Here is a 25,553-nt window from a genome sequence, read left to right as displayed (position 1 = left end):
CCAACGAAGAGTCAAAGACAGCCAGCCCGGCTAGAGAGAAAGATTGCACGCAGATGACGCATGTGCACTGTGATGCGCATAGACCTGCCTTGCCTAAATTGTCTCCCCCAGTCCCAGGCAGCAAGGGGGGGGGGCTTGGAAGGTTTTTTTTTTAAATAAAAGAAATTCCAATAAAAAACCCATGGGCCCCTGACCATTAATGGGCCCCTAGGCTATAGCCTATGGTAGCCTATGCGTTAATCCGCCCCTGCCCGGATCGGAGGTGGGGACCCCTATGTCGGAATCCCGGTGTGCCTCGGACCCAAAGTGGGAATTAGATCAGTCTAGATAGAATGATGGAACTATGAAGAAGAAATGTTTTTAAGTGAAAGGACCAGTGACCACCTAGATAAGGTTAGATTTGCCAAATCTTTTCTTTGTAAAAATGGAGGCATCTACAGTATATACAGTACATACTGCATAATGCAATTTTGCCTTTTTTTCTAGATGAAACCCTGTACTGCAATATTTTACAAGTGCTTTGACAAGTGTTAAAGGGAAAGTGTTATACTCAATTGCTTTTACTCAAGGATTGTACTTGAATGTGCTGGGGGCAAATATCTTCATGATACAAGCATCTGTGCAAAGGAGCTCTTTCATTTCATGTTATAAATGTCTCACTATACCAGAGAAACAAGACTAGCTAGATCACATATTGAGATGGAAAGAGTTGCACAAACTTTTGTTCCAGAGAATACCATAATTACTTAAATCAACCAAAGATGCTAACAAATGCTCTTATTACAATGAAAAAGCTAAAAAAATTCCAGAAGTTAATTGACCCCAGCTCGTAGCTACTGTATAAAACACATCTTTTTTCCTGACTTAAACCAGCATTGATAACTTCAACAATTAATTACAGTTGCGTTCTGGACATTATGGGTATATATTTACACAACTATCACTTGCACATCATTTTGGAAGCTCAATTACATTGTATGCTTTGTTGTAAAGAAAAGTACTGAGCTTGGTACCTGGCATGCATTGAGTTTAGTGCCTCATTCACATTAACATGGGCAACTGGCACATTGGAACCATGTACAAGGAAGCCAACCACATTCAATCTATACCCAAAAGGATAAATACAGTGAGGCATAAAGGGTCGTGGGATTTGTGGAACATAAAAATGTTTTTTGAAAATAGGTAAAGGAGTGAAATTACTTTTTTTCTTCAAACTGAACACAGAAATGCAACTTTCTATAATTGTACCCACCAGAGAAGGAGACCTATTTTTCTGACCCACTGAGAAGAGCAAGCTCATTAACACATGTCCTGTTGTTAGTCCCGGATTTCAGCCTTCGGCGCCCCTAGGCTGATGGGTCCTGTCGCACTGGGGATTATGCATACAGGAGTATGCGTTCCCAGTACTCCTTAGGTTGCGGCTGGGCAGCATGCCGCCCCTAAAAATCTGCAAACACAGGCTTGCCTGTTGTGCAGTAGAAGAGGAGAGCCACACCGTATGGCAAATGCTTTAGGAATGTCTACCAAATGAAACATTACAGGGGTTATTTACTAAAACTTAAATTTATCTCATCTTTTTAATTAACCAAGCTCGGCCAAACTCCCATTCACGATTTTATCTTTTTTATCAATGAAATAACTAAAAAAAAGTTGGGTCAGGAAAAGACTACATTAAATTGAGCAAAAACTAGAATTGTCAGAATTGTTTGTATTTGACGCCCGAAACATCGTTTTTCTTGGTTTATCGTCTGAAAAGCCCGAATTTTTCAGATTATTGTACAAATCTCATCGCTGATCACAATATCTTCAAATTGTAAAAGGATTTAGACTTTTAGCAGCTTCGGGGTATAATAAATCTTAAAAAATCTCAAGTTTTTTTTCACAAAACATTTTAGTTTTTGCCAAAAAAAACTTGACCAGAAAAAATCGAGACAAATAGTAACTCAGTCTTGGACACAAACTGAAAGAAGTGTCTGTGCTGCTATCACTTATAACTGGTGGACATTTATACAGATGTAAACTGAGTGCAAGAGCACTGTGTGGGGCAAGATTTACTGAATGACCATCATTCCTACATTAATCTAGCCATTTTCTGGGCAGCAATTGCTTTCTCTCTTTCAAGTACAGATAATTCAAGTTGGCCAGTTGTTAACATAAATTGTTCAAATGATTGTTGTTGGAACATAAATCACCTTTACTCTTTCACCCATACTGAAGTGACAAAAAAAGTAAATCGAAGTATATAAACAATGGTTGTCAGTTCCCTTATTAGGCCGCCTGCTGCTGGTAAATTTACTTCCTTTTCATACATTTTCTATGTCTGTGTAATGTTGCACCTACTAAGACAAGTGGCTACATAATACTGTACAAAAAGGTAAGAAAACTGTGATTTGCCATATGGAATACCTATTTGTTTTCTAGTTTTATTCTTTACAGAAACATATTCTATTAGGAGCAGACAGAATAATGTAGCAAAATTGTGTTTACATAGGAAAATCCTGCCCATATAGAGTATATCAGTTAAAAGCACCACATTTGTCTACAAGTATCTTAATGGCACAGTGGAGTCCTTTTGTTAATACTTTGGAAACATTAATATAAATGTTTATAAAGAAACATTTTGAAGAAGAATTTGCTTCTAAATCCCCATATTCAGGGGAAAAAATTTAATTACCTTGGAGAAACAATGGTATAACTTCTCTACAAATTCACACATTTCCTGCATATATAATTTAAAATTAACAGATTGTTACACCTCAATCTAAGTTGACAGTAATCACAAGCCATATTAATAGCTTTACTTATAAAGTGGTGTTAGCATGAGAAATAAATAAATCTATAAAGTTCTGGAAAAGCATCAATTATGATCCATTTACATGAAAATATCCAAAACTTGGAACATTTCCTAGAGAACTGTAAAATCAAATCTCAGCTAATTAGCTAATATGCAACAAAGAGGCCAATGGTAACTCTTGGAGCTAGAAGAATCCACCGCTGATAAATCATAAAGAGCACGTCCATATAAATCTTCCAGTTTATTTGCTCTTTGGATTCATTTCTGAGTTCATGAAATCATGTACATGAATTTGATTGCTGTAATGATTTCATAATTATGACATTTTTTATATGTTTGACTAAATACTGGCTAATTTTTCCAAAACATTCCAAATGCTGATTGTTATGGGGCATTTATTGATTACAGTTTTATTATTATAAAGATATTGAAAAAAAACAATTATTTGCTTGAAATGGACTCCATGGAAGATGGCCTTTGCATAATTCTGGATATTGGGTTTCCAGGTATCTTGTTCCTGTAATACTGTTAACATATGGAGTATAGCATGTTCTGCTTTTCTCCTAGTTTAGGAAGTACAGGTATGGGATCTGTTATCTGGAACCCCGTTATCCAGAAAGCTCAGAATTACAGAAAGGCCATCTCCCATTGACTCCATTTTATCCAAATAGTGCACATTTCTTAATGATGATTTCCTTTTTTTGGTAATAATAAACTATCTTGTACTTGATCGAAGATATAATTAATGCTTATTGGAAGCAAAATCATCCTATTAGGTTTATTTAACGATTTCATGATTTTCTGGTAGACTTAAGGTATGAAGATCCAAATTCGAAAAGATCCATTATCTGGAAAATGCCAGGTCCCAAGCATTCTGGATAACAGTTCCCATACCTGTAATTTAAAATTACCTTATTACTTCCTATTTCTTATTACTTCCTATTGGGTCCACACAAGAAAATTAGGTATGTATACAAAAAATTCTTTCCTACAGCTTGCTTAGCTTGGTCAACGTCAAATGGGTCATTAAGTTCCAAAGCAGAGAACTATTTATTGGGGTATTTTTAAAAGTTACAACATGCTGTTTCATGTAGACCCTAACCTTTTTGTTACAGGAAACATTCATGAAACAAACTATTATTACTATCAAGTATTTAAATGGCGCCAACATATTCTGCAGGGCTGTACAATGGAAGGAAGTATACATCAAACATAAGAATTACATGCACATACTGAATGATACAGGAAGTAAAGAAGGCCCTAAGAACTTCCAATCTGTAATACAGATCAGTCTTTCAGAATATTGTCTGGTATGGTATAAAACATAAAGGTAGTCAGATTTAGAAATCATTCATAACAAGCTGTAAATAATACTTTTCTGTGAGTGATGTGAGCTGTTCAATAAAACACAACATATCCGCTGCATGGAATTCTAGGATTTCGAAGAACCGAAGGGCTTGACATAACAATCAGGTACGGAACCCAGCTAAATCCCCCCTGCTGATAATCTGTCACAGTAATACCGCAGATGATCCTTGCTATCCCCAAGGTTATTAACCACAATATAATTAAATGCAGATTTTTGAGTGACCTTAATAATTAAGCACATTTCCACAAAAGGGCTGATTGAATATTCACATTTTTTCCCAGCTCATCTTTATTATTGGTTTAATGTTTATGGGGAAATGTTTAAACTCCCCACTTCATTTTCTGCAGGTCTGTTGGATCCAAGGAGCAAGCGATTTATCGACGTGCGGCACATTCTCCGTGTTCTGCATTGTTTAAGCAGAAGGGGGAGCTCAATGGACTGCAAATAGAAATGATATTACCAAAAAAGTATCTTTTGTGTATGTGAAAACAGACTTTCACTGGCTTCATTAAATATCTTTATAATAATATGCAAAAATGATGACATTTTAAAATATTTTCCGTAGGCACATACATTTACATAGATAGGCTAGCTGTTTAGTCCGGACATAGTGGCAGTGGTTAGGTTATTGGGGGGGTGCTTAGGTTTTTTTGGGGCATTTGTATGTAGCTGGATCAAGTATGGGTTTACATTTCTTATGCCAAGGTGCAAATAGTGGTGTTGCCAGGCTTGTACCCCAAATCTTATGCACAGTGTCCCAGATCTTAGTAACTATCTTAAATGTAACGTTGCATGCTGGATACTCTAAACTGAATTCCCTGTCGGTATTTGGCATGAAACAACACTTCCTGGGTACAATTAGTATGTAGTTCACCAGGTCTTTTGGCAGCCTGGCATCATCTCTGGGCCTGGCACAAGTACCATGAGCTACTAACACACTAAAATCTGTGGTGGTGTTATGGGGATGTTTAGTGAACTCATTGCACTAATGCAAGTCACAAGTGTAAAGGGCCAAAGAGCAGAGGGAACCCAGTACATAATGGCTGCCTCCAGGGCCCTGTAAGCAAATGCAACAACTGTGCATGTTTCTTAAAGCTAGTGGCCATTTTAGAGCAGTAGAACAGGTGCACCCTGGTGTAGTGCTTTACACTCTCTTCAGAAGATACACGACGAGGGCCAACAAGGTCATTACAAATTGTACTCAGCTCATAAACCAGCAGCCATATCTATATAAGGTCTAGAGGCAGCGTGGAGCCGGGGAAAAGCAATTGTCTCTGCAATACACAATGCCAGTTAACCTGCCCTTGTTTCCTCACATAATGGCGTATTTGATTTTCTTATTTTATTAAAGCCTGCGTTTGCATGCTCGGTCATGTATGAGTAAGTTATGCAAGACACTTGAGGGGAATACAGCAGATATACAAGAAAGATGAAAGAACAGGGCTCAGCATTAACCCTGCGTACAGCACAACCTGCACTACCTCTCCCTCCCCTCTGGCCCGGCGTCCTCCACCACCCTTTCCCTGAGCGCTTCAATATGGGCCCCGCCCACGACACGCCCCTCATGAATATCAATGCCTGGGCGCCGTTTACTAATGGTTAATGGAGCTGTCAGTCTTTCACCTACATGTTGGTGGTGATGGGACCAGAGAGTCTCTAGAGCCGATCGAAGGAGTTGGGGCTGGGAGCTGCCCTGACTGACATCCTAGGTATTCGCACTGCTCCAGTAGACTGCGATCATTTTATCCCTTGTGGACGGAGCTTTGCTGCTCCATGGCTAATCCTTTACTGCCTTTCCCTGCGTGTTACTGGTAGCGCCGGCCGACGCTCACATATTTCCCAGCGATGTTGGATATAAGTAGCAGCTGCGGCGGCGGCCACCTCTCAGTGCTGGCTTTGGTATTGCTAACTTTGTGGGTTCAGGTAAGGCTGGATCTCTAGAATAACATCACATCTGCAGCCTCTTTCTCCCATGATCCCCTCTCCACCTGCCTGTATTTCTCCTGACATTCATTCGCATGTGCCCAACCTGCAGATCCATAGTTTAGCAATTACCAGGTTTAGGCAGAAGGGGCATTTACCCTTAGTATCTCTGGGCCTCCTTAGTGACATGCTTTTCTATCAATAGTGTAACAATTATTAGATTAATATTTATTCTATTAAATAGGAGGGTGAGTTTTAACCTGTGGCCCTCCAGCTGTCAGGACATGCCAAAGTTTAATTACTTTTTATTTTTCTCTTTGGCTCTGTGAATTACAAGCATGGAGACACAGGTTGCCAGATCAGTGCCTAATGATTGTGCCTAATGATTGTGCATCCCTGTGCCCCACCATCTGCATCAGATCATTAGCTGCACCTAATGCTAATTACAAACACTCTAACTGCACAACTAGCCTAGTAGACCTGCCCATTATATATATATATATATATATATATATATATATATATATATATATATATATATATATTTTTGCAGTGTATTACTAATACCTAGAGTATTGGGGATCTGGATGCATTTGTTCAATATCCATTTGGTTTCCTGCAAGCATCTTATATTCGTATAGCATTATACTTGTATATTGATGAGCCTTCCAGTTGTGTGGCTGTTCACATCAGGCATTTATTTGCATTCAGCAACTTCCAGCATATGGCTTTATTGTGCTGCTAAGATTTGTAGTTCAACAATAAATGGAGGGTCTCGGTTTGGATGCCTGCTCTGCATACTATGCACATGTTAATGTCAAATTATTGAGCCTCCTCTTCCCAGTACGTGCAGGTGTTCCTTGTTTCACCTAATAAGAGTAGCCAATTTGCCCTTCCATGAGCTACAGATAATTCACTTCACTCCATCATTTCTGGTTTATTTCCTATCTTTCTCCCTGTAAATGCATGCATGGTGTTACACGTTATTAACCAATAATGGCATCCTAAATCTGGTTGCTATATACCATGGACTGCAACAAACATGCATTTCTTAAATGTTTTAATGTCTTTGAGCCCAAATGTTTAAAACAAACATGACCTTTAGTTATGGGTTGTGAGCTGGTATCTTTTAAATATAGGCTGTTTGGCCCTAGAAAATATATATATTTTTATTGTATCAAACCACTTCAGAGTACTAGGACCCCCCCCCCTTTTAAATAGATTTTTATGGAATTACTCCATGATCCAACTTTTTGTTGGCTGTTGTTGACGGTAAGACCAATGCCCTAAAATATAGCAGAATGGTATGTCCTCCCCTGTGCTTCTGTGTATACTAAGCTGAATTGGATTGGGTAAAGTTTTATGTCCTAATGGCTGCTGCATTAACCTTGTGTGATCAATAAATTTAATGCCCAATTACGCTTAATCCATGTTTCTTCTGCTCCATGGGGGGGGGGGGTGCCAGTATTGCGTCCTCCTGGCAGGTCCCAAGGCACCGTAGTAATGAGGTTGTCTCCCCATTTGATATGTTATATTTAGGTCTCCCATTCCACTGGTTATTTCGAGCTGCAGCTGATCTCTCTGAAGAATGCCAACGGAGAATTGTTAAATGGGGAATGCTGCGATGACATTAAGAGCGATCAGAACCTGGACTGTGGAAAAGACGAGTGTGATACTTACCTGAAGGTCTGTCTGAAGGAGTTTCAGGCCAAGATCACCCCAACTGGACCATGCAACTATGGCTCAGGATTTACTTCGGTTCTCGGTGGAAATACTATTTATTTGAACAACAAATACAACCACCATGGTAAAAGTACCCCCAGTGAGAGTGGCAGGATTACTATTCCTTTCCAGTTTGCCTGGACGGTAAGTTGGCTTTTCCTTACCTGTCCAGTATCTTGATGCTACAAAGATATGTTATAATGGGGGTTTAACAAGGGGGGGGGGTTTGGTTTTTAGAAGCACAAGTTCAAAGTGGTGGTCTTATTAGGTCCCATATCAACCTAATCATATTGTTTGGATTGTTTTTTTTTTTTGGAAGTATCCATTTCAGAGGTGGTAGCTAGTGGCTCTGTTTCTCTGTGACTTTCCGATGCAGATAAGTGTTTCGGCTTTGCCCTTGAGAAAGGCAGTTTTATGTGTGCATATGGGGGTGAGCAGTTGATACTGCAGATGTCTTTATGTGCAGCTTGTGCCCCGGCATGTAACATTTCTGTCATAATTCATGGCAGAAGTTCTCTCGCGTTTCAGCTATAAACCAATAGATTGTCTTCTCTGTAGGGAATGGAGCTGCATGCAGTTCACCCGAGTTTGCATGGATACCATTCACCTGGGCTGTTTGTTGTAACACTGGTTTCCAGATTAAGCTTTGCAAAAGGAGCAGTTCAGAGGGCACATGCATTGAATCGCTTCAGTAGGGTATATTACATATTGTAGTATATTAATGTGACTATCTGTAAATTCAGCCATCTGCTGTTCCCTAAATTACATGCATTAAATAGAATATAAATTCCCTTTCCAGTGCAGAGCATGTGTAGGTTGGAGGATGGAGTCCTGCTGTGCCTTTTGCTTCAAAGCTAAATTGCTGTATGTGGATGTCATCTTGTCTAAATGACCCCTTCCTGTAAAGGAACAAACAAAAGCTAATACAATATTTTGTGATTTGCAAATGCAGACAAGGCAGCACACCATGTTCAAACAGTGTCCTGGAAGCCTTCAAGTATGTCAGATTGAGGGGAGGCTCTAGCTCCCCCAGCATCGCTGTTTGTAGATATTCATGGCGTGACATGGTTAGACGAGGCAGACATGTTAACTCAGGGCGTGTGATTATCTAGGGACCCTGGATCTGCTATTTCATGGTTACAGGTGGCAGACAGACAGCACGCAGCCCATACTGAGGAAAAAGGGGCTGGTTCGCTGTTGAAGACTCCTCCAGGGACTGCATAATCCCCATAGGGGTGTGTTGCGCAGTTGGCTTCAATCCATCCTGTAGCTTGGATGGAGGGGGGCTGGGCTGGAAAGTTAAGGTCATTAACTCATGATGCTCATGCCTTTAGCGTGTGTTTCACCCATAGTCTAAACTGTTGATAGGCACAGGAATTTGCTGCATATTCTTATTTAACTTTATTATTGTCAACGGTTGTGTTTCTTTTAGTGGTATACAGAAAACTTTGGTGCTATACATACTGCAAGCTTAACTGTTTTTTGTTTGTTTTATAAAATAAGATCTCATAACTGCGCAATTAAATATAAATCTACCATTCTATGCAATTACACGTTATACAGAATGTGCAGGATTGCAATTTCCCTAGTGGTGTGTTTTTTTTTTTTTTTTTTTTTTTCTTCCTCTCCATAATACTAGTTTGAACTTGATGGTAACAAAGCTGCATAAATCCGCATTGGCATCAAAACAATCCTATTTTTAGTGGCTTTAAAGGAGAAGGAAGGTTGTTTACCACTTGGCACCCCAAAGTGAATATATTTACTTCCCTGAAACCCCGGGCCGGTGCTCCTATCAGCAGAAAACTACACCGGGCCAGCGTTATTCCAGTGAGCACCACAGAGCGATCCTCTTTCGGCTTCTTCTTTCTTCGCGCGGCTGCGCATGCACATTAGAGTAAAAAGCCGACACTTCAACTAAAAAGTCGGCTATTTCGTTGTACTGCGCATGCGTCTGCTCCGGGAAATAGGAAGAGGATCACTCCGTCCGTGGTGCTCGCTGGAATAACACCGTGCCGGTGCAGTTTTCTGCTGATCAGCACACCGGCCCGGGTTTCAGGTAAGTAAATACAATCATTTGGGGGTGCCTAACATTTGCCACCCCCAAGTGGTAAACAACTTTCCTTCTCCATTAACAAATTATAGAAAGACCCCTTTTTCAGGACTTATAATAATTAAAGAAATTTTTAATGGCACATACTGACGTATTCTGCTAAAGACTTTTGTGCATGCCACCTCCTTTTTACTGCATAAATAAATTTGTGGGTCTCCCGTTTTCCTGTAACTGTAAGTAACCCAATCCAAGCGTGTGTCTGTGGCATGTCAGTAGTACTGGCTCTGTGTGAGATTAAAGTGCATTAAACATGAGGTTTCACCAATGGCTCATGTAACAAATCTTCACCCCCCTCCCCCCAAACAGTGTCTCTTATGTGCCCAGAGCGCACACCCCTTCCTCTGGCCGAGACAGGTGTACTCTGCTGCAGATCACATGCGATGAGGATCGTTGGTCTCACACTGCTTTACAAAAATGCCACTCGTCTAAATTTATCCCTCAAGTGTTGATGAAATGTCTTCATTTCATCTTGCATTGGCTCCTGTTACATTCTGGACATGGATTTCATCTGCGTAGTAGAGAACAGAAGTCGTTTTTGAAGTATCTTTAGCTTTGTTTAAGAATGGATAGGCTTCATTTATCATGAAGAACCTTTTACTGTTATTGTGAGCATGCAGTGTGGAGCTTGCTCTTTCTCTGTGCGTGCCATGTAGCACTTTTCCTGAAATATGTAATGCAAGCAAGATAACAAGGGGGAGGGGGATCATCCTGCTAAAACTTTTTTAAAATAAAGCTTCAAAAACCCCTGTGTATACCTATAGCTTGAGATGTTACTAGCGTCTGGTGTCATCTTTATATAAGATTGTGTGTCCTATCTAAAACTCAAATCATCTGCATGCGTGACAAATGGTGAATACAGACAATTAGCCTATTACATTTGGAATTCATCTAGGATCTGCACTTGCTTGACAATTACTTACCCAAGCACGGAATTTCAGCTTTTGTTATCCCTTGTGTTTACATTGCTTTTTGGAACATTGCCACAATGGAGACACCATGTGTAACCGTTATTTATTGACCCTTTACTTCTTAGTAAGCCTGTAGATTGTACTCTCACCTAACTTGAGTATTCATGGGGGTGTTTTTTATTGTGCCTCACACTTTAGATATAAACCATCATTCTGACACTAGTTATCGCTGTTATGCATGTATCTTGAGATACACCATGCTGCAGGTCCTGTCTCATGCAGCAAGCCCAGACTGGCAATCTCTGCATTCTGGCAAATGCCAGAGGGGCTGCAGTAAGATGCCACTATTTAGTGGGCTGATGTGTAATTGATATGCCATGGCCTATTCTGAATTCCAGTCTGGACCTGTCATGCAGTCGGTCAGACCAAGAACTCTCGTTCTGGAGTCACAGATCCAATGAGAATCCATTTCTTTGTAATCACAAGATGAAATCAGACTGTTGTAGTATGAAGCCAAATACATGCCTGGAATAAATGGTGTCCAATTTTTTTCATGTAGGTGGACCATATTTGTTATACACCATTTATGGATCAGATCATATTTTAGTGAGCAACGGTAGTATTGTAATAACCCAAGTGCCTTGTACCAGACAGGCTGGGCTTTAGTACAGGTATAGGATCCCTTATCTGGAAACCCGTTATCCAGAAAGCTCCGAATTACGGAAAGGACTTCTCCCATTTTATACAAATATGTTTAAAAATGATTTCCTTTTTCTCTGTAATAATAAAACAGTAGCTTGTACTTGATCCAAACTAAGATATAATTAATCCTTATTGGAAGCAATACCATATTATTGGGTTTATTTAATGTTTACATGATTTTCTAGTAGACTTAAGGCATGAAGATACAAACTATGGAAAGATCCGTTATCCGGAAAAACCCAGGTCCCGAGCATTCTGGATAACAGGTCCCATGTAGCTTAATTTTGACATGCGGGTATACCATGTGATCCACACATTATTGGTCAAAGTGGAGATATCTGATTATGGACTGGTTATGCGCATGTTCTTTGCCAGGGCCCTAAAACAAAGTTGGTTGAGCAGAAGCAGCACAATGTCACTGTACTCGGACTGAGGGATTTAATATCAATGGGTGGCTTCACAAGGAAAGTCAACCAGGGTGATTCACTGGAATAAGTAAAGAGGTGCTGCATCTGTTTGGATTGCTTGCCCAAATAGAATAATACCATGTCAGGATGCTTTAGTGTTTACACTATTTGTTAGAGGTGATCTTAAGTGTAGTCTTTCAATATCTATTAGCTCATGCTGTTTTAATGTTTGTTTACTACACTACAAACCCTGCATTAGATCTTATTACCATTATAATCATAATGTTTACAACTCTCATGAAATGGCACCTCTGATGCAACGAGGTTGTTTAAAAACAAAAAGGCCTCAGGCTTTTTTGCTTTCCTATTATCAGCCTTTCAGCCAGAATTTTCCCAAATGTTTCCTATGATCTGGCATCCTTACACTAACCTGGCCTGAATGTTCTCCCTCTCTTATATCTATCCAGTTGCACATGTATACACATAGTTATGGGAGGTGGCCACCAACTGCAAACTCTATTCTTCCAGTTCTTCTAATTTGTACCTCAACACAAAGGGCTGTTTCATTCCCATAGTAACCATACTTCTCTCCGAAACATTACATTTGCTCTTACATAGGGATCTGTTGACACCTTAAGTTCCTAGAATTTCAGTTTAAATTCAGATACACCATGTGGGGCTTTTGATTAAAGGAAGTGTAAGTTAGCGTGGCCAAATGGCTTTCCTATCTGATTCAGTCGTTTTGCTGCACGTGTGACTAAATCAGCTGATATGTGACCTTCACCATATACAGCTCCTTACATCAGCTTCTCTAATTGGTGGCTGCATAATTCCACTTCGGAAGGAGCAGTCCTCGCCAGGGCTAGACAGTAGACCCTGTATTTTCACAAAGGAATTGTTCAGTGTAAAAATAAAAACTGGGTTAATAGGTTGTGCAAAATAAAAATGTTTCTAATATAGTTAGTTAGCCAAAAATGTAATGTATAAAGTCTTGTGTGACTGGATGTCTAACAAAACAGAACACTACCACCTGCTTTTCAGCTCTCTTGGTTTCCACTGATTGGTTACCAGGCAGTAACCAATCAGTGACTTGATGGGGACCACATGGATCATAACTGTTGCTTTTGAATCTGACCTGCATGCTAAGGATCAATTGCAAACTCACTGAACAGTTATGTCCCACGTGGCCCCCCTTCAAGTCGCTAACTCGGAGTTAGAGAGCTGCAAAGCAGGAAGTTGTATTCTGTTATGTTAGACATCCAGTCACTCCAGCCTTAGTAGAACTACACTGAACTGTTCCTTTAAGGGGCTGTATACCCCCATGCTCAACATAAGTTCTGTGAGCAGAAATTGTACTGAAAAACCTTTTTTGCCTATTTTGTAACGCAAGAAATAACCATAAATTTTGGTTATTTAAATAGGTCATTCTGCCACATTTGGTCATTAGAGATCAATAATTAGATTCCCAGTATACAGATAATACCCTTGCATAATGGAATCCTGCATGAGAAACTGTTGCAACGCATGGAGAAGGTTGTGTACTGGTAATCAAATTATCTGCCTTGTAAGGACCCACCATGGACCCTTGCAGTTGTTCCACGGAAAGGCTCTCCAACAACATTCGTGATTTTTACAGGAGCTTGCCATAGTAGATCGTACCGCTTTGAGTGGGTAGCAATCCATTAATAAGCTGGCTGTTGTTGACTCTGGATCTGCAGTGCTGAAAACTGCAATGTAAAAATGAACGTGGTACTTGACAGTTAGCACTGTAGATTCTACAGCCTGCATCAAATAGTCTGAAGGAGCTTTTAACTTTCTGTACAGCCAGAGCACTTTTATTTAAGCTTTTGTACATCCATAGAAGTCTAGTTGAGCTGCATGGTGCAAGATTCCGGTTCATGCTGAAAGCCGTGTTGGCACAAGCACAGAGTTTGTGCGGCATCCATAGGAAGCATAATGAAGTCCATAGCACACTTCCAGGTCATCTCTCATGGAAGCAGGCCTATTTTTATTACGAGTCCCATAGGCCTGGGATAGTAGCCAGGAGCTCTTATTTACTATCAAAGGTTCAAATTATCCCCTGTGCAGTAACCATAACAACCTGCCTTTTTTTTTTTTTTTAATTGCCGTTCTTCCTGCACTACACCAATCAAAGGTAATGATTGCCAAATGAGAGAGAACTTGATAATTATGTCCTGTGAATATGTAAAAAAAGGTACTCTTGCTATACTACTAAAATTGTTATCATTATTCATTATTATATATCATATTTTGCAGTGCTTTACAGAGATTATCATTTTCTGCCCCAGCGGAGCTTAGATTCTAAGGCCCCAGCTTACCAGTACACTGATAATTACATTTTGTAAAGGTGATGATAACATACAGGTGCTATACCTGCAGACATCAGAGTGTTTAATGCATTTTGTTGCTATGTCTTTTCTCACAAACAAAACTGTAACTGAGACCTTAGGGCTTGTAGATTGGATATTTCTACAATGCATGTGCATATAATGTATGTCTTCCCTCTAGTACATAGATAAACTCTCTAATAATGGGTAAAGGCAAGTTCATATGTCTCAAATGACTTCCAAAATCTTCCATTACATGGCTCGGGTACAGGTTTTCAAGGCTAAATAGCAATGCCTTTTATGCTCCTTTCAAAGCTTCTAGCTTGTTGCTAAGGAACTGTGCAATAGTCTTTAAGTAACGGCTTATGTGCCCTATGCAACCTGTCAGGAAACTGAGCACCTGTTCCCGTTTCACCTGGGATAAGATTTGGAGCAGTTTGTAAACAAAGATCAATGATCGCTGGACTCTTAATATCATTTAATGATAGTACAAATCAATAAGGAGTTTCATAGCCATCTATTTCATCCCCCCGCTCTTTGGGAAAGCTAAATATGTTCCCCTGTTTTGTTTTGTTTTTTCTCTCCTTGCCATCTGTGGATAACTGCTGTGCTGTATAATGCATTTTAATTTTATTTTTAATGGATGCTTTCAATATTTATGCTCTGCATACATAACTAAAAGAGCAGCCTGAGTTCTTACTTGTATGAGAAATCTATAACTTTGCATTTGGCTCTCTGCATTGTAGAGCATTTGTATTGTGATTACTATTCATTCCATTTCCTTTTGGGTTTAAAAGTATTGCTTCCTGTTTCCTCATTTTCTGGACAAGAGGCCTATGCCCTTCTCTGCTTCCTCCATGTAATATTTGCCTTAATACCTTTAAGGTTTTGGACGTTTCATGTGTATTTATTACAGTCCTGTCATGCAACATGTAAATTTTTATGGTGGTGGTTTTAGAGATTTAGTGAGATGATCTTTAAATATGCAATTCTCTTCTGTCTTAGATAGTGTCATGGGAAAGGGTTGGCCCATGACTTCTAGTATTTCCCAGATTCAACCCCTAAATCCCAACAGACTAGAGTTGAACCATTATAAGGGTTACTCCATGCTGTCAAACTTTTTAACATGCATTGTCACGGAGCATAAAAGTGATTGCAATAGTGCCTCTCATGCCCTGTCTTCTTGGTTTAAAAGTTAGTCTAGCCAAGTAAGTATGGAAGCTGTTTTTAGGGCACTACTCCCTAACCATTTCTCTTGTGCATGCTGCCTATGAGCAGGATGTATTCCATTAGTGTTAATTCAGTATTTCTTACTGGAGAAAATCAGAGGTCCTTCCCCCTTCTCTTTGACTATAACACTATGGTGCACAGTTAAATCCTTCGAATATCGAGGTAGAAGGATTTACCGCAATTCGTTCGATCGAAGGAAAAATCGTTCGAACGATTTTCCTTTGATCAGAAATTGCTAGGGAAGCCTATGGGGACCTTTCCCATAGGCTAACATTGGTGCTCGGTAGGTTTTAGGTGGCGAAGTAGGTGGTCAAAGTTTTTTTTAAAGAGACAGTACTTCGACTATCGAATGGTTGAATAGTCGAATGATTTTTAGTTAGAATCGGTCGAAGTAGCCAAAACAATACTTTGAAATTCAAAGTATTTTTCATTCTAATCCTTCACTCGAGCTAAGTAAATGTGCCCCTTTTAGTCAGAAGATACCTGTCCATTCCACCCTTTTGTTTTCTTCTCTAAAGCATGCCCCATTACAACCCTGTCCTTGCCAAACTCACTCGTGATAGTATTCTTTCTAGCCCCTTATCTGATGTGCACAACAAGGTTAGCACCAGACATGTTTTGCTTCTTCAGTTCCAATTCATGATTAATAGAAACGTGCACAGTGGAAGCTTGGTTGAATTATGCCGTGCAGAGAGGATTCTGGCAAAGAATGTCATTTATGCTCCTACAGACAAGTTTGGCTTCTAGTTTTGGGCTTTAATAATGGCCTAAAGCTCAGGAGCACAATTGGGCTTACAGTAAATTCCTTTAACAGATTTACATGGAGGCTACAGTTTTAATCTAATTTTATTCATTTGCCATCTGTATAATAATGGCTATTGTTTAATTGCTGCAACAGAAGTTGCACTTGAGGATATAATTTCAGCGTGTTATGGTTTTTATAGCATCTATACCCCAATTTATTTGAATAGACTTTTAGGGTGGTACCTTGGATATTTTCCTTCCAAATCATATTGTCGCCATTTGATAAATATGCCAATTTAAATGAATTTGAGAGTTGTGTTGAACAACAAAGGGTTGCTGCATCTTCCCAAGAAAAGGCGCATTCGTATTCGCACATTCACATTTCCACTTGCTGTCATCTATTTGATGTGACCATACCCACTGCCATTTTGAAATCTAATCAAAAGAAATTAAATTGTCTGTCTTTCCCTTCAAATGGTAATACATAAGCTAGTAGATGTGCTGTTGATATGGTCTCTACATTGCCAAGTTCCAATCCCTTTTAGCATGAGCGAATGCAGCTGCTGCGTCATACTGTGTTGGTTGTAGGCACAACTGCAGTATTTCCAGCTGGCCATGTAAATAGGGTGCTAATGTATGTATATTTCTGCCTATAGTTTATACTATTGCGTTGATGTGAAGTACTTTTTTTTCTCTCGTTTGTTTCTATAGTGCTAGATATGCACGCTCTGACCCATATGGTGTTGCATTTGTCTGCATCTGTGACTAGTTACATGGCAGTGATGTCTTGGCAACTGTGGCGGTCTTGCTTTTTTTCATAAAAATTGTGTAGATTAAACAGGTTTTCAATGTGTGGATGCATTTTCTTTACGTATATACTGTATTCCTGCTGCAAATGTTCAAATACATTTTTAGGAACCTATTTGACCATAATCACAAACAAGTAATGCTAGTAACAGAGTTGCTTCTTTTAAAATTCTGCATGCTGTTCTTCTTCCAAAGTCACGTTTGTGTTTTTTAAGCAAATAATGTAGATGCAATGTTGTGCGTCTTTCCAACATATTTTTACAAGGGGGTTATGATGGAAACCTGTTAAAACAGTCAGCTGGCGAAACAGCAATTAGATATAAAGATGGTGACAAATTGTATCGTTTTTCTGTAAGACAGTAGGAGATCCTCTGGTAGGCTGGACCACGAGTGAGATATCTGCTCTTTGGGTTTCTTTGAGTGGAACTTCATTCTGTGTGTGTAGAGTGAATGCTTGGAGCAGGAAAAGTAGCTGTAACTGCTGAATATTGTCCCAGAACGAGTTTCCATTTCATTTGTTTTGATCGGGAAGACCTGATGCTTTTTTATTTTCCTGCCAGCTTGCCAAATTAAACACCAGTGTTCACCCATGTCCCCAGAACAGAGATTTTGACAGTAGAAATAATTTTCTTCTGAATGTTTGCAAACTCGTGTAATCCTGACTGTAATTTCACTACTGATCTTTCAAGATGTGGAGGCTGGGGTGTTGGATATGACAAGTAGGAATGGTCTTGCTGAATGAAAAGTAAAAAAACTGCAGTAATTATCCCAAACTATTGATTAATGTAAGATCAGGACATTTTTACATACATTGTACAGCCAGGGCTTGTGTTAGAATGGCATAGCCAAGCATTTCAAAGGTGGGTGATTACTGAGTACTTATTTGTGCATTTTCATATATTGTGTGCGCCCTCCCCATGAGTGTCGCACTGACCCACAAGAACTCCAGTGAGCTCAGGTGGTCTCGGTGGACCCTCCTGCTCACGCAAACATTATGCTTATACAGGTATAGGATTCATTATCCAGAAAGCTCTGAATTAAGGAAAGGCCATTTCCCATAGACTCTATTTTATCCAAATAATCCAAATTTTTAAAAATGTCTTTTTCTCTGTAATAATAAAACAGTACATTGTACTTGAACAAAACTTTAAGTATAATTTTTATTGGAAGCAAAAACAGCCTATGGGTTTCTAGTAGACTTAAGGTATAAAGATCCGTTACCTGGAAAACCCCAGGTCCTGAACATTCTGCATAACAGGTCCCATACCTGTAGTATGTAAACAGAAGAGACTAGGAACATTTTTTGGAGGTTGTCTGTTGAGGGCTCCTGACACCCCATTTTGACACTGCCCTCAATCTTGTGCAGTGGCTGGTAAGCCAACTGTATCTATAAAATGTCCACATTTAGGGTAGAACTCCACCAGCGTTTTTTGTTGGACCAGCGCTCGGCAACAAAACACACAAGTCGGATGGAGACACAGGCGTCAACATTCTAATTGGACTGAATGAAGTGTCAGGTAAAAACTACATTACATCTGACGCGACATGACTGTCTGACGTGGACGCAGCGTCTTCATCCAACTGTCTGACCGTGTAGTTGTTACCTCCCACTTTTCATTTAGTCCAATTGTATCTTGACGATTGCGACTACATTCGGCTTGTCGATGGGAGTCGATCCGACTAAAACACGCTTGTGGAGTTCTGTTCTACCCTTCATATATTTGATGCACTCTTGGTTCACATAAAGCTTACTATTGCCTGTGATCCCAAGTTGTAGGGGGCCATTCTCAAACCCTCCACTATATTCGGTTTGGTTGTTTGTCCAGCCATAGAAGTGAGATCTGAATGAATCGGTGACCTGTAACTCTCCAACATAGTGAACTGTGAAATAAAGTGTCACCTCCTATGAATATGTGCTTTTCCATTGTAACTTGGTAAGGCCCTAAAATGGTGCAGTACTATCCAACTAATGTCAATGGACCCATTAAACCTAGAATGAAATATATGTAATATTTATGTATTGGCTCACCACCCCTTTGATGTCGCTCACGGTGGCCTTAAAGTAAGTGTCCATCCCCATGGAATTTTTTTCATGCCTGTGTAGCTCACCAGCACATTTTACATCTGTGTGTGGCTCATGGGTAAAAAAATGTTGGGGATCCCTGGCCTAAATTGAGTTTTTGGTCTTGATGATTGACTGCCAGCCATGTAAAGCTCCAGACAGATTTAAGACGTTTCCATGGTCATTTAAATATTGACTGCATACGTACAGTATAAGCTGGGCACCCAAAGGTGGATTTAAAAAAAAAATAAAAAATAAATCATTTCCTCGTGTGGACCAATTGATCAATTATTTGGCGTGTACATCAAACACCTGCTGGGGAAGTAATTTTTACTGAGCATAATGAGTGCAATCAAAATATTCAGACATAAGCATCTTGTGTTGCCTCTGTGGCAATTAAAAATCATATTTCTTCCATAAAGTGATTTTTTTTTTTTTTTTTTTTTTTTTTTTACCACTGTTTTTCTAAAAGGGACAGTAGAACTATGGAAGACCGAATATTATCCCAAAATGCTTTTTGCCCATACTGGTGTACATAATTTTGGTCTTACGTGACCTTAATACACCCACTTGATTATGTGAACCTGCCTCTGATTCTTTTGAATGTGATCAATCTGTTAAATCATGGTTTGGCTCTTCGATATGCCATACCCCTCTACCTTAAGTCTCCTACCTTTCTTCACCATATTTTGCATACCTCCATATTGTATGAATGTTGGAATTAAAAAAACAAGGCCCTGTGTGCAAGCAATTCTGTGTGCCTCAGTGTTGCATTCTATGCATCATGGCTTACCTTTTAAGATAATTTTAGCGTATTACATGAAGATGTCCTTTGCATTCTGAAATAGTTTCTATTCTAGTAACCTATGACTAGGAGTATTGGCGACTAAAGGATAGTAATTGGCATTATATTGTTAAAACCAAATGGACATGTGACTGTCCAGAATACTACTGTCTTCTATAGGATTATGGTTTGCTTTCAATATTTGGAACTAATCAGAATGTTGGTATTTATATTTTGTACATATCAATGTAGCTTCCATGCTTCTTGCCCCAACTGAGGGAATTGTTAACTGATTTAAAGCATTGACCCTAGTACTCCAGATAAGTGCTGTCCACCATTTTGTATATCTCCAATCTATTCTGTTTTGTGAAAATGTCATGCAAATCATTTTATGAAGGCTGTGTACAGGTAGAGGGCCATATCTTGCCTGTAGGCCGTACATTTTCAAATATATTCAACTTATATTATGGGTAAATGATTGCTGTGTTGAGGCATAGTGCTGTTTTGCCATTATTATTATTATTATTATTATTATTATTATCCTTTTTAAAACATACCGGTCAGAAGAAAATGGTGAACAAAATTAATTTGTGCTGCCATATTTCCCAACTCGCACAGCTGCTTATTCTGCTCAATGAAATACACAGGCAGCTAATTTCCGTACATAGGAATTTAGGTGTGAGTAGAAGCTGCTATGTAAAGGTTGTGTTCACTCTGTGAAACTGATCTGTACCCGCTTCCCGTAGCTGCTAGTGTCAAATCACTTCCCAGTATACCGGCTTATGTACCAGGGATGTCCAACCTTAAGCCCTTTTTGTTCCTTTTGTTGAATTGCAACTCTCAGAATCCCGTGGCAGGCTTCAGCTGTAATGCTATACAGGGAGTTTCATAACCACTTTACAGCTGCACTCATGCCTTTTCCTAGTCAAGATGTGAGGTTACAAAAGCTGCATATCATTGCTGAGTCAAGATTGTACATAACATTTAGCACTGTATAAATAAATATGTACATACATGAGTGGAATAGTGGCTGAGGAATGCCGACTTTGGTAGAATACTACCATATGTTCTATTCAGTTTTTGTGACTACACATTTAAATGGCATCTTTCCATGTATATAACTTTCTTGTATATTAGAATAATAGTTTGTTCTCTGCAACATAGGGCACTACAAGTACAACCCAGGCAGTGACTATTCCTACAAGTTTAAATACACAGGTTTATTGATGCAAGGTCCATACAGTTATACAGATATGAGACCTGCTATCCAAAATGCTTCTGATCTGGAGTTTTCAGGATCTTTCTATAATTTGGATTTTCATACCTTGTCTACTAGAAAATGATGTAAACATTAAATAAACCCAATAGGATGGTTTTGCTTTCAGGATTAATTGTTTCTTGGTTTGGATCAAGTACAATGTAGTGTCTTATTACAGAGAAAAAGGAAATCATTTGTAAAAATTTGGAGTTTATGGGGAGACAGCCTTTCCGTAATTCAGAGCTCTCTGAATAAAGGGGGTTTCCTTTAGGATGTCATCCAGAGAGTTCAGTGGAGCTCTTGAGCAGTCTAGGTTCCATACAAAACCTTAGAAGGCCACATCTAGCACACAGGCCTTGAGCTTAGCAGCATTTTATATGCTTACAAATTTCCCGATTCAACTTTAATTGATTTGCCTTTCCCCTTTAGCAAATGCTCAACTGATTAATATGCTACCGCTATGAATAAACCTTAAATCACCTAGCCCTTCTTGGACAAAGCCATAGTACAAATTTTTTTTTTTTTTTTTGGACAAGGCAGCTTTCTGAGAACTTTAAAGTGTCTTCTTTCCTCTTTGTGATGGTCTTAATTCGATGGTTTTGAGAATGTTCACATTTCTGGGTCATCCATAGCTGCTCACAAGAATCTGTCCACTTGCTCAGATGGATTCTTTAATCTAACAACATATTTGGCACTATCAGGGCATTCACTTACACTTTGTCACTATTTTTATACTTGATCATATTCTGGGTTACTCTGAACTGAAGCTGTTGTCCCCCTTGATGCCTCATGTATACCATGGCAATTTCTCTAATTACACAATGTATTGCATATGTTGCATATTTTACTCCACTTTTAAATAGCTGTGTAAGCAAATATTTCCCTTTTGAAGGCATGTATTTTTCACAGTGTGTATTGGAAGACCGTATCTTGACTTCATGTCCATGACCAAATACCTCTGTGTAAAATGCTTTTGGAAAGTGGTGTTTCAGCCCTGAAGTTGAAAGCATATATTAAGTGCTGCTTTGGGGACTACAATAGTATCCATTTAGGCTATAGTACCTGGAACATAAAGTCTATTCCTAAAGGTGGAGACTATATTTGTTGGAAAAATTTAATTTTGTTTTACTTTCTCTTTTATTCTTTTGAATGCTTTGTTACATTTTTAATTGTGATATTCGAATTTCCCTAGATATAGGAATAAGTTGACCGCTCTGTTTTACAGAAACGTTTTACCTCACACGTAGTTTGTGACAAAAGTCATTAGTGTATTCGGTGCTCGTGTATTTCAGAGGTTTTAGAGAAGTAATGAGCCGGAAAAGAACCTAAATACCTTTGCCGCAAGTCATGTTTGTTCCTCCTGTTTCTTGTTGATCATGTTATTCTACCTTATCCTATTGACCAAAGGATGTAAGTCTTCTCTCATTATTCATTTTATGGTTCACGCATTTGGACTTTAGTTTTTTTGAGTGGTGGATTAAAAACTGGGGCCCCGTGTAGTATTTAGTAGTTGGGACTATACCGGACAATACCTCCTCCTTCAAATAGGTGGTGCAACAACTGAGCCAACTCTGCAGTCCCTAGGTCCCCTAGTGACCCTCACTGGTTATTCACACCTCTTAATGCAGGGGTAGGCAACACACGGCTCCGGAGCCTGATGCTTGCTTGCAGCATGGAGCTTCAGAAACAGAAGTCACATTAAACAGATGAGAACACTAGCATTTAATAGGGCTATTCATTGTTTCATTTATTTCAAAGTAGGCCTACACATACACACTGCACTTCTGTTTTTTGTATTATGTTGTAAAAAATGAAAAAAAAAGTTAATACTTTTAGAAGTTTATATGCTGTTATGTTTTGCGGCTCCAGACTATTTTTCTTTAGTGGACCGGGGGGGGGGGGGCAAAATGGCTCTTTTGATAGTTAAGTTTGCTGACCCCTGTCTTAATGTATATTGCCTCAGTACAGTTTATGTTGGCTTCACTAGGAAAAGTTATCCGGTGAGTGCTCCAAAAGATTTGCACTGGTTAGTGTTCTGTCGGGCCATGCAAATTTTATTCTCTTAAGCATTTTAGATTTTATATATTTGGGTTTACATGTGACCTATACCATTGTTTATGGTATAGGTCACATTAAAGGGGTATTGCATTGGTATCTCTGCAACCATTTGATATCCATGCATTTTGCATGCTGCAGGGTTGAGTTTTTTGAATGCATACGATCGGAATACCTATCCGCCCCACAGCAAACAATTTTTTTACTATTTTGGCTTCAAAAATAATTGATCCATAGAGAGGGATTTTTCTTGTTCGATCTTGCTTGCAATCTAGATTATGAATTGTGCTGCTGATGACCATTTAGGTATTTGGGATGGAAATTCAGCTGCAGCAACATGTATTGCTGAAAATGGCATATGAGAATGAAGACCGGCTTCTCCACGTTTTATATGTGCTAATATTATGTAGACTCCAGAGAAGGGCTAACTATGAACAGAAAGATAGAGCAGTTTTGAAGTCATGCGTTGTTGCATTTATGTTGTATCTTTGGTTTTTTGCTTTTAAGTCATGTGCATAAAGTACATAATTTGTTTTCTAACTCTTTGTTGGTTTTTATTTGCCCTTTAATGCCATGATAGTGGTCCCTAGACATTCCATAAGTCATGCAATATATTACAAGTATAGGAACTGTTATATAGAATGCTTGGGACCTGGAATCTCTTACTTTTTCAATAAAACACACAACTAGAATTACGGAAAGCTTTTTGAAAGTAGAAGCGATTGAGTGACTTTCTTCTAGAGCAGTGATCCCCAACCAGTAGCTTGTGAGCAACATGTTGCTCTCCAACCCCTTGGATGTTGCTCCCAGTGGCCTCGGACCAAGTGCTTATTTTTGAATTACTGGTTTGGAGTCGAGTTTTTGTTGCATAAAAGCCATGTGTTCTGCCAAACAGAACCTGTTGTAGGTTGACAGTCCACATAGGGGCTACCAAATGGCCAATCACAACCCTTATCTGGCACCCCAAGAACATTTTTCATGCTTGTGTTGCTCCCCAACTCCTTTTACATCTGAATGTTGCTCACGCGTTCAAAAGGTTGGGGATCCCTGTTCTAGAGCATCTGTCTTCCTCTTATACAGTGTGTGTCTTGTGCAGCATGTAGCCACATCTGTCTGGTTAGCCTATCTGACATTCAAAAGTGCTCAGAAATGTTTAGGCATGATGCTGGCTGGATACCTGTCTAATTTTCTTTACTTAATTTTCTTTATTAATTTGTGTTTGCAAAGGGTAAATAAATCTACATTTCGTGAATTGCCATTAATTAACCAAGCATGTTTACTGCCCTGCCATTTTGATCAAAGGTTTGAGATGTGTAAATTACCAAATATCTAGAGTGTGGCAATTAGTCTGTGATTCTATGACAAGAAAGCGTCATTTTCTTCCAAGGCTTTGCCAGGAATAAGCGGTTATCCGATACTGGTGGGATCCAGCTACACTGGAGACTGCAAGCTGTTAGAAACTAGAGCAAGGAAACACATACCGATAGGAATGACAATTTAACCTTGAGTCAGAACTCTATTATAGGCAGCTTCATGCCTCTGGCCTCTCCCTTCCATGGATTTTCCTTGTTGCTTATCTAAAATATACTAGTGTTTCTGTAAATTTAAAGGTATCAATTCAGATTTTGATTTGTGTGCTTTTATAAGAACATTGGCTTTGCCTGTTTCCTGTGAACCTAAAGAAGGCACTGTTGACACCTAAATGGCTCCAAATCTGCTATTCATCCCACACATCTGATTTCAATGTGTATACTGTATGGAGTTTATTTTTTATTTTTAGTTCAGGGAGATAGTGGTGAATGGAGGACCTCATATGGCCATAATTGCAGTTAAATTTTACATTAAAACAGTTATTGCCTTACTCCTGAGTATGTACTGAATGTATTCATAGCTATAACTTGATTATTACATATGAAGCCTGCACATTGTGTTTATATGTACAGGGATAAATGGCACAGAACAGACTAAGGTTCATTAAATGCCCTAAAGGCTAGGGCCAGACGAAGTTGATGAATGTCGATTATCTGCAAATAGAGAATCTGCTACGCTGCTGCTCCCCTTGTATTCTGAAGGCAGGGCGGGTTTCGGCGCAAAATGTTGCGAAATCCAATGTGTCTGCCTGCACCCGAGCGGAGACCATGCTTCGGGGTGCAGGAAGAGGAGAGGCAGCGGATCCGCAGTCTTGTCCTGGCCTAACTGCACAAGGCGAGAACAGGTCTTAGGTCTACCTTTTCTAGCCATACATTGAGTCAATGGTTTTGACCAGAACTCCATTTTCCACCTGTTTGATGAGCAGAATCATGACATTGGCATCAATTTGACTCGCATGT

General features: G+C 39.3%; 1 protein-coding gene across 2 annotated transcripts in view; it reads left to right on the top strand.

Moving 5' to 3' along the window:
- Positions 1–5,777: 5,777 nt before the first annotated feature.
- The window catches only part of jag2.L (jagged 2 L homeolog), a 57,327-nt gene continuing 37,551 nt past the window's right edge, over positions 5,778–25,553 (top strand). For both annotated transcript variants that reach the window (XM_018230633.2, XM_018230632.2), the window contains exons 1-2: positions 5,778–6,086; positions 7,626–7,952. In XM_018230633.2, coding sequence (XP_018086122.1) covers positions 6,009–6,086; positions 7,626–7,952 — 405 coding nt within the window. In that variant the 5' untranslated portion in view covers positions 5,778–6,008. The remainder of the gene's footprint in view (positions 6,087–7,625; positions 7,953–25,553) is intronic.

The sequence above is a fragment of the Xenopus laevis genome, chromosome 8L (assembly GCF_017654675.1).
Source record: "Xenopus laevis strain J_2021 chromosome 8L, Xenopus_laevis_v10.1, whole genome shotgun sequence".
NCBI lineage: Eukaryota > Metazoa > Chordata > Amphibia > Anura > Pipidae > Xenopus > Xenopus laevis.
This window is presented reverse-complemented; position numbering and strand designations above follow the sequence as displayed.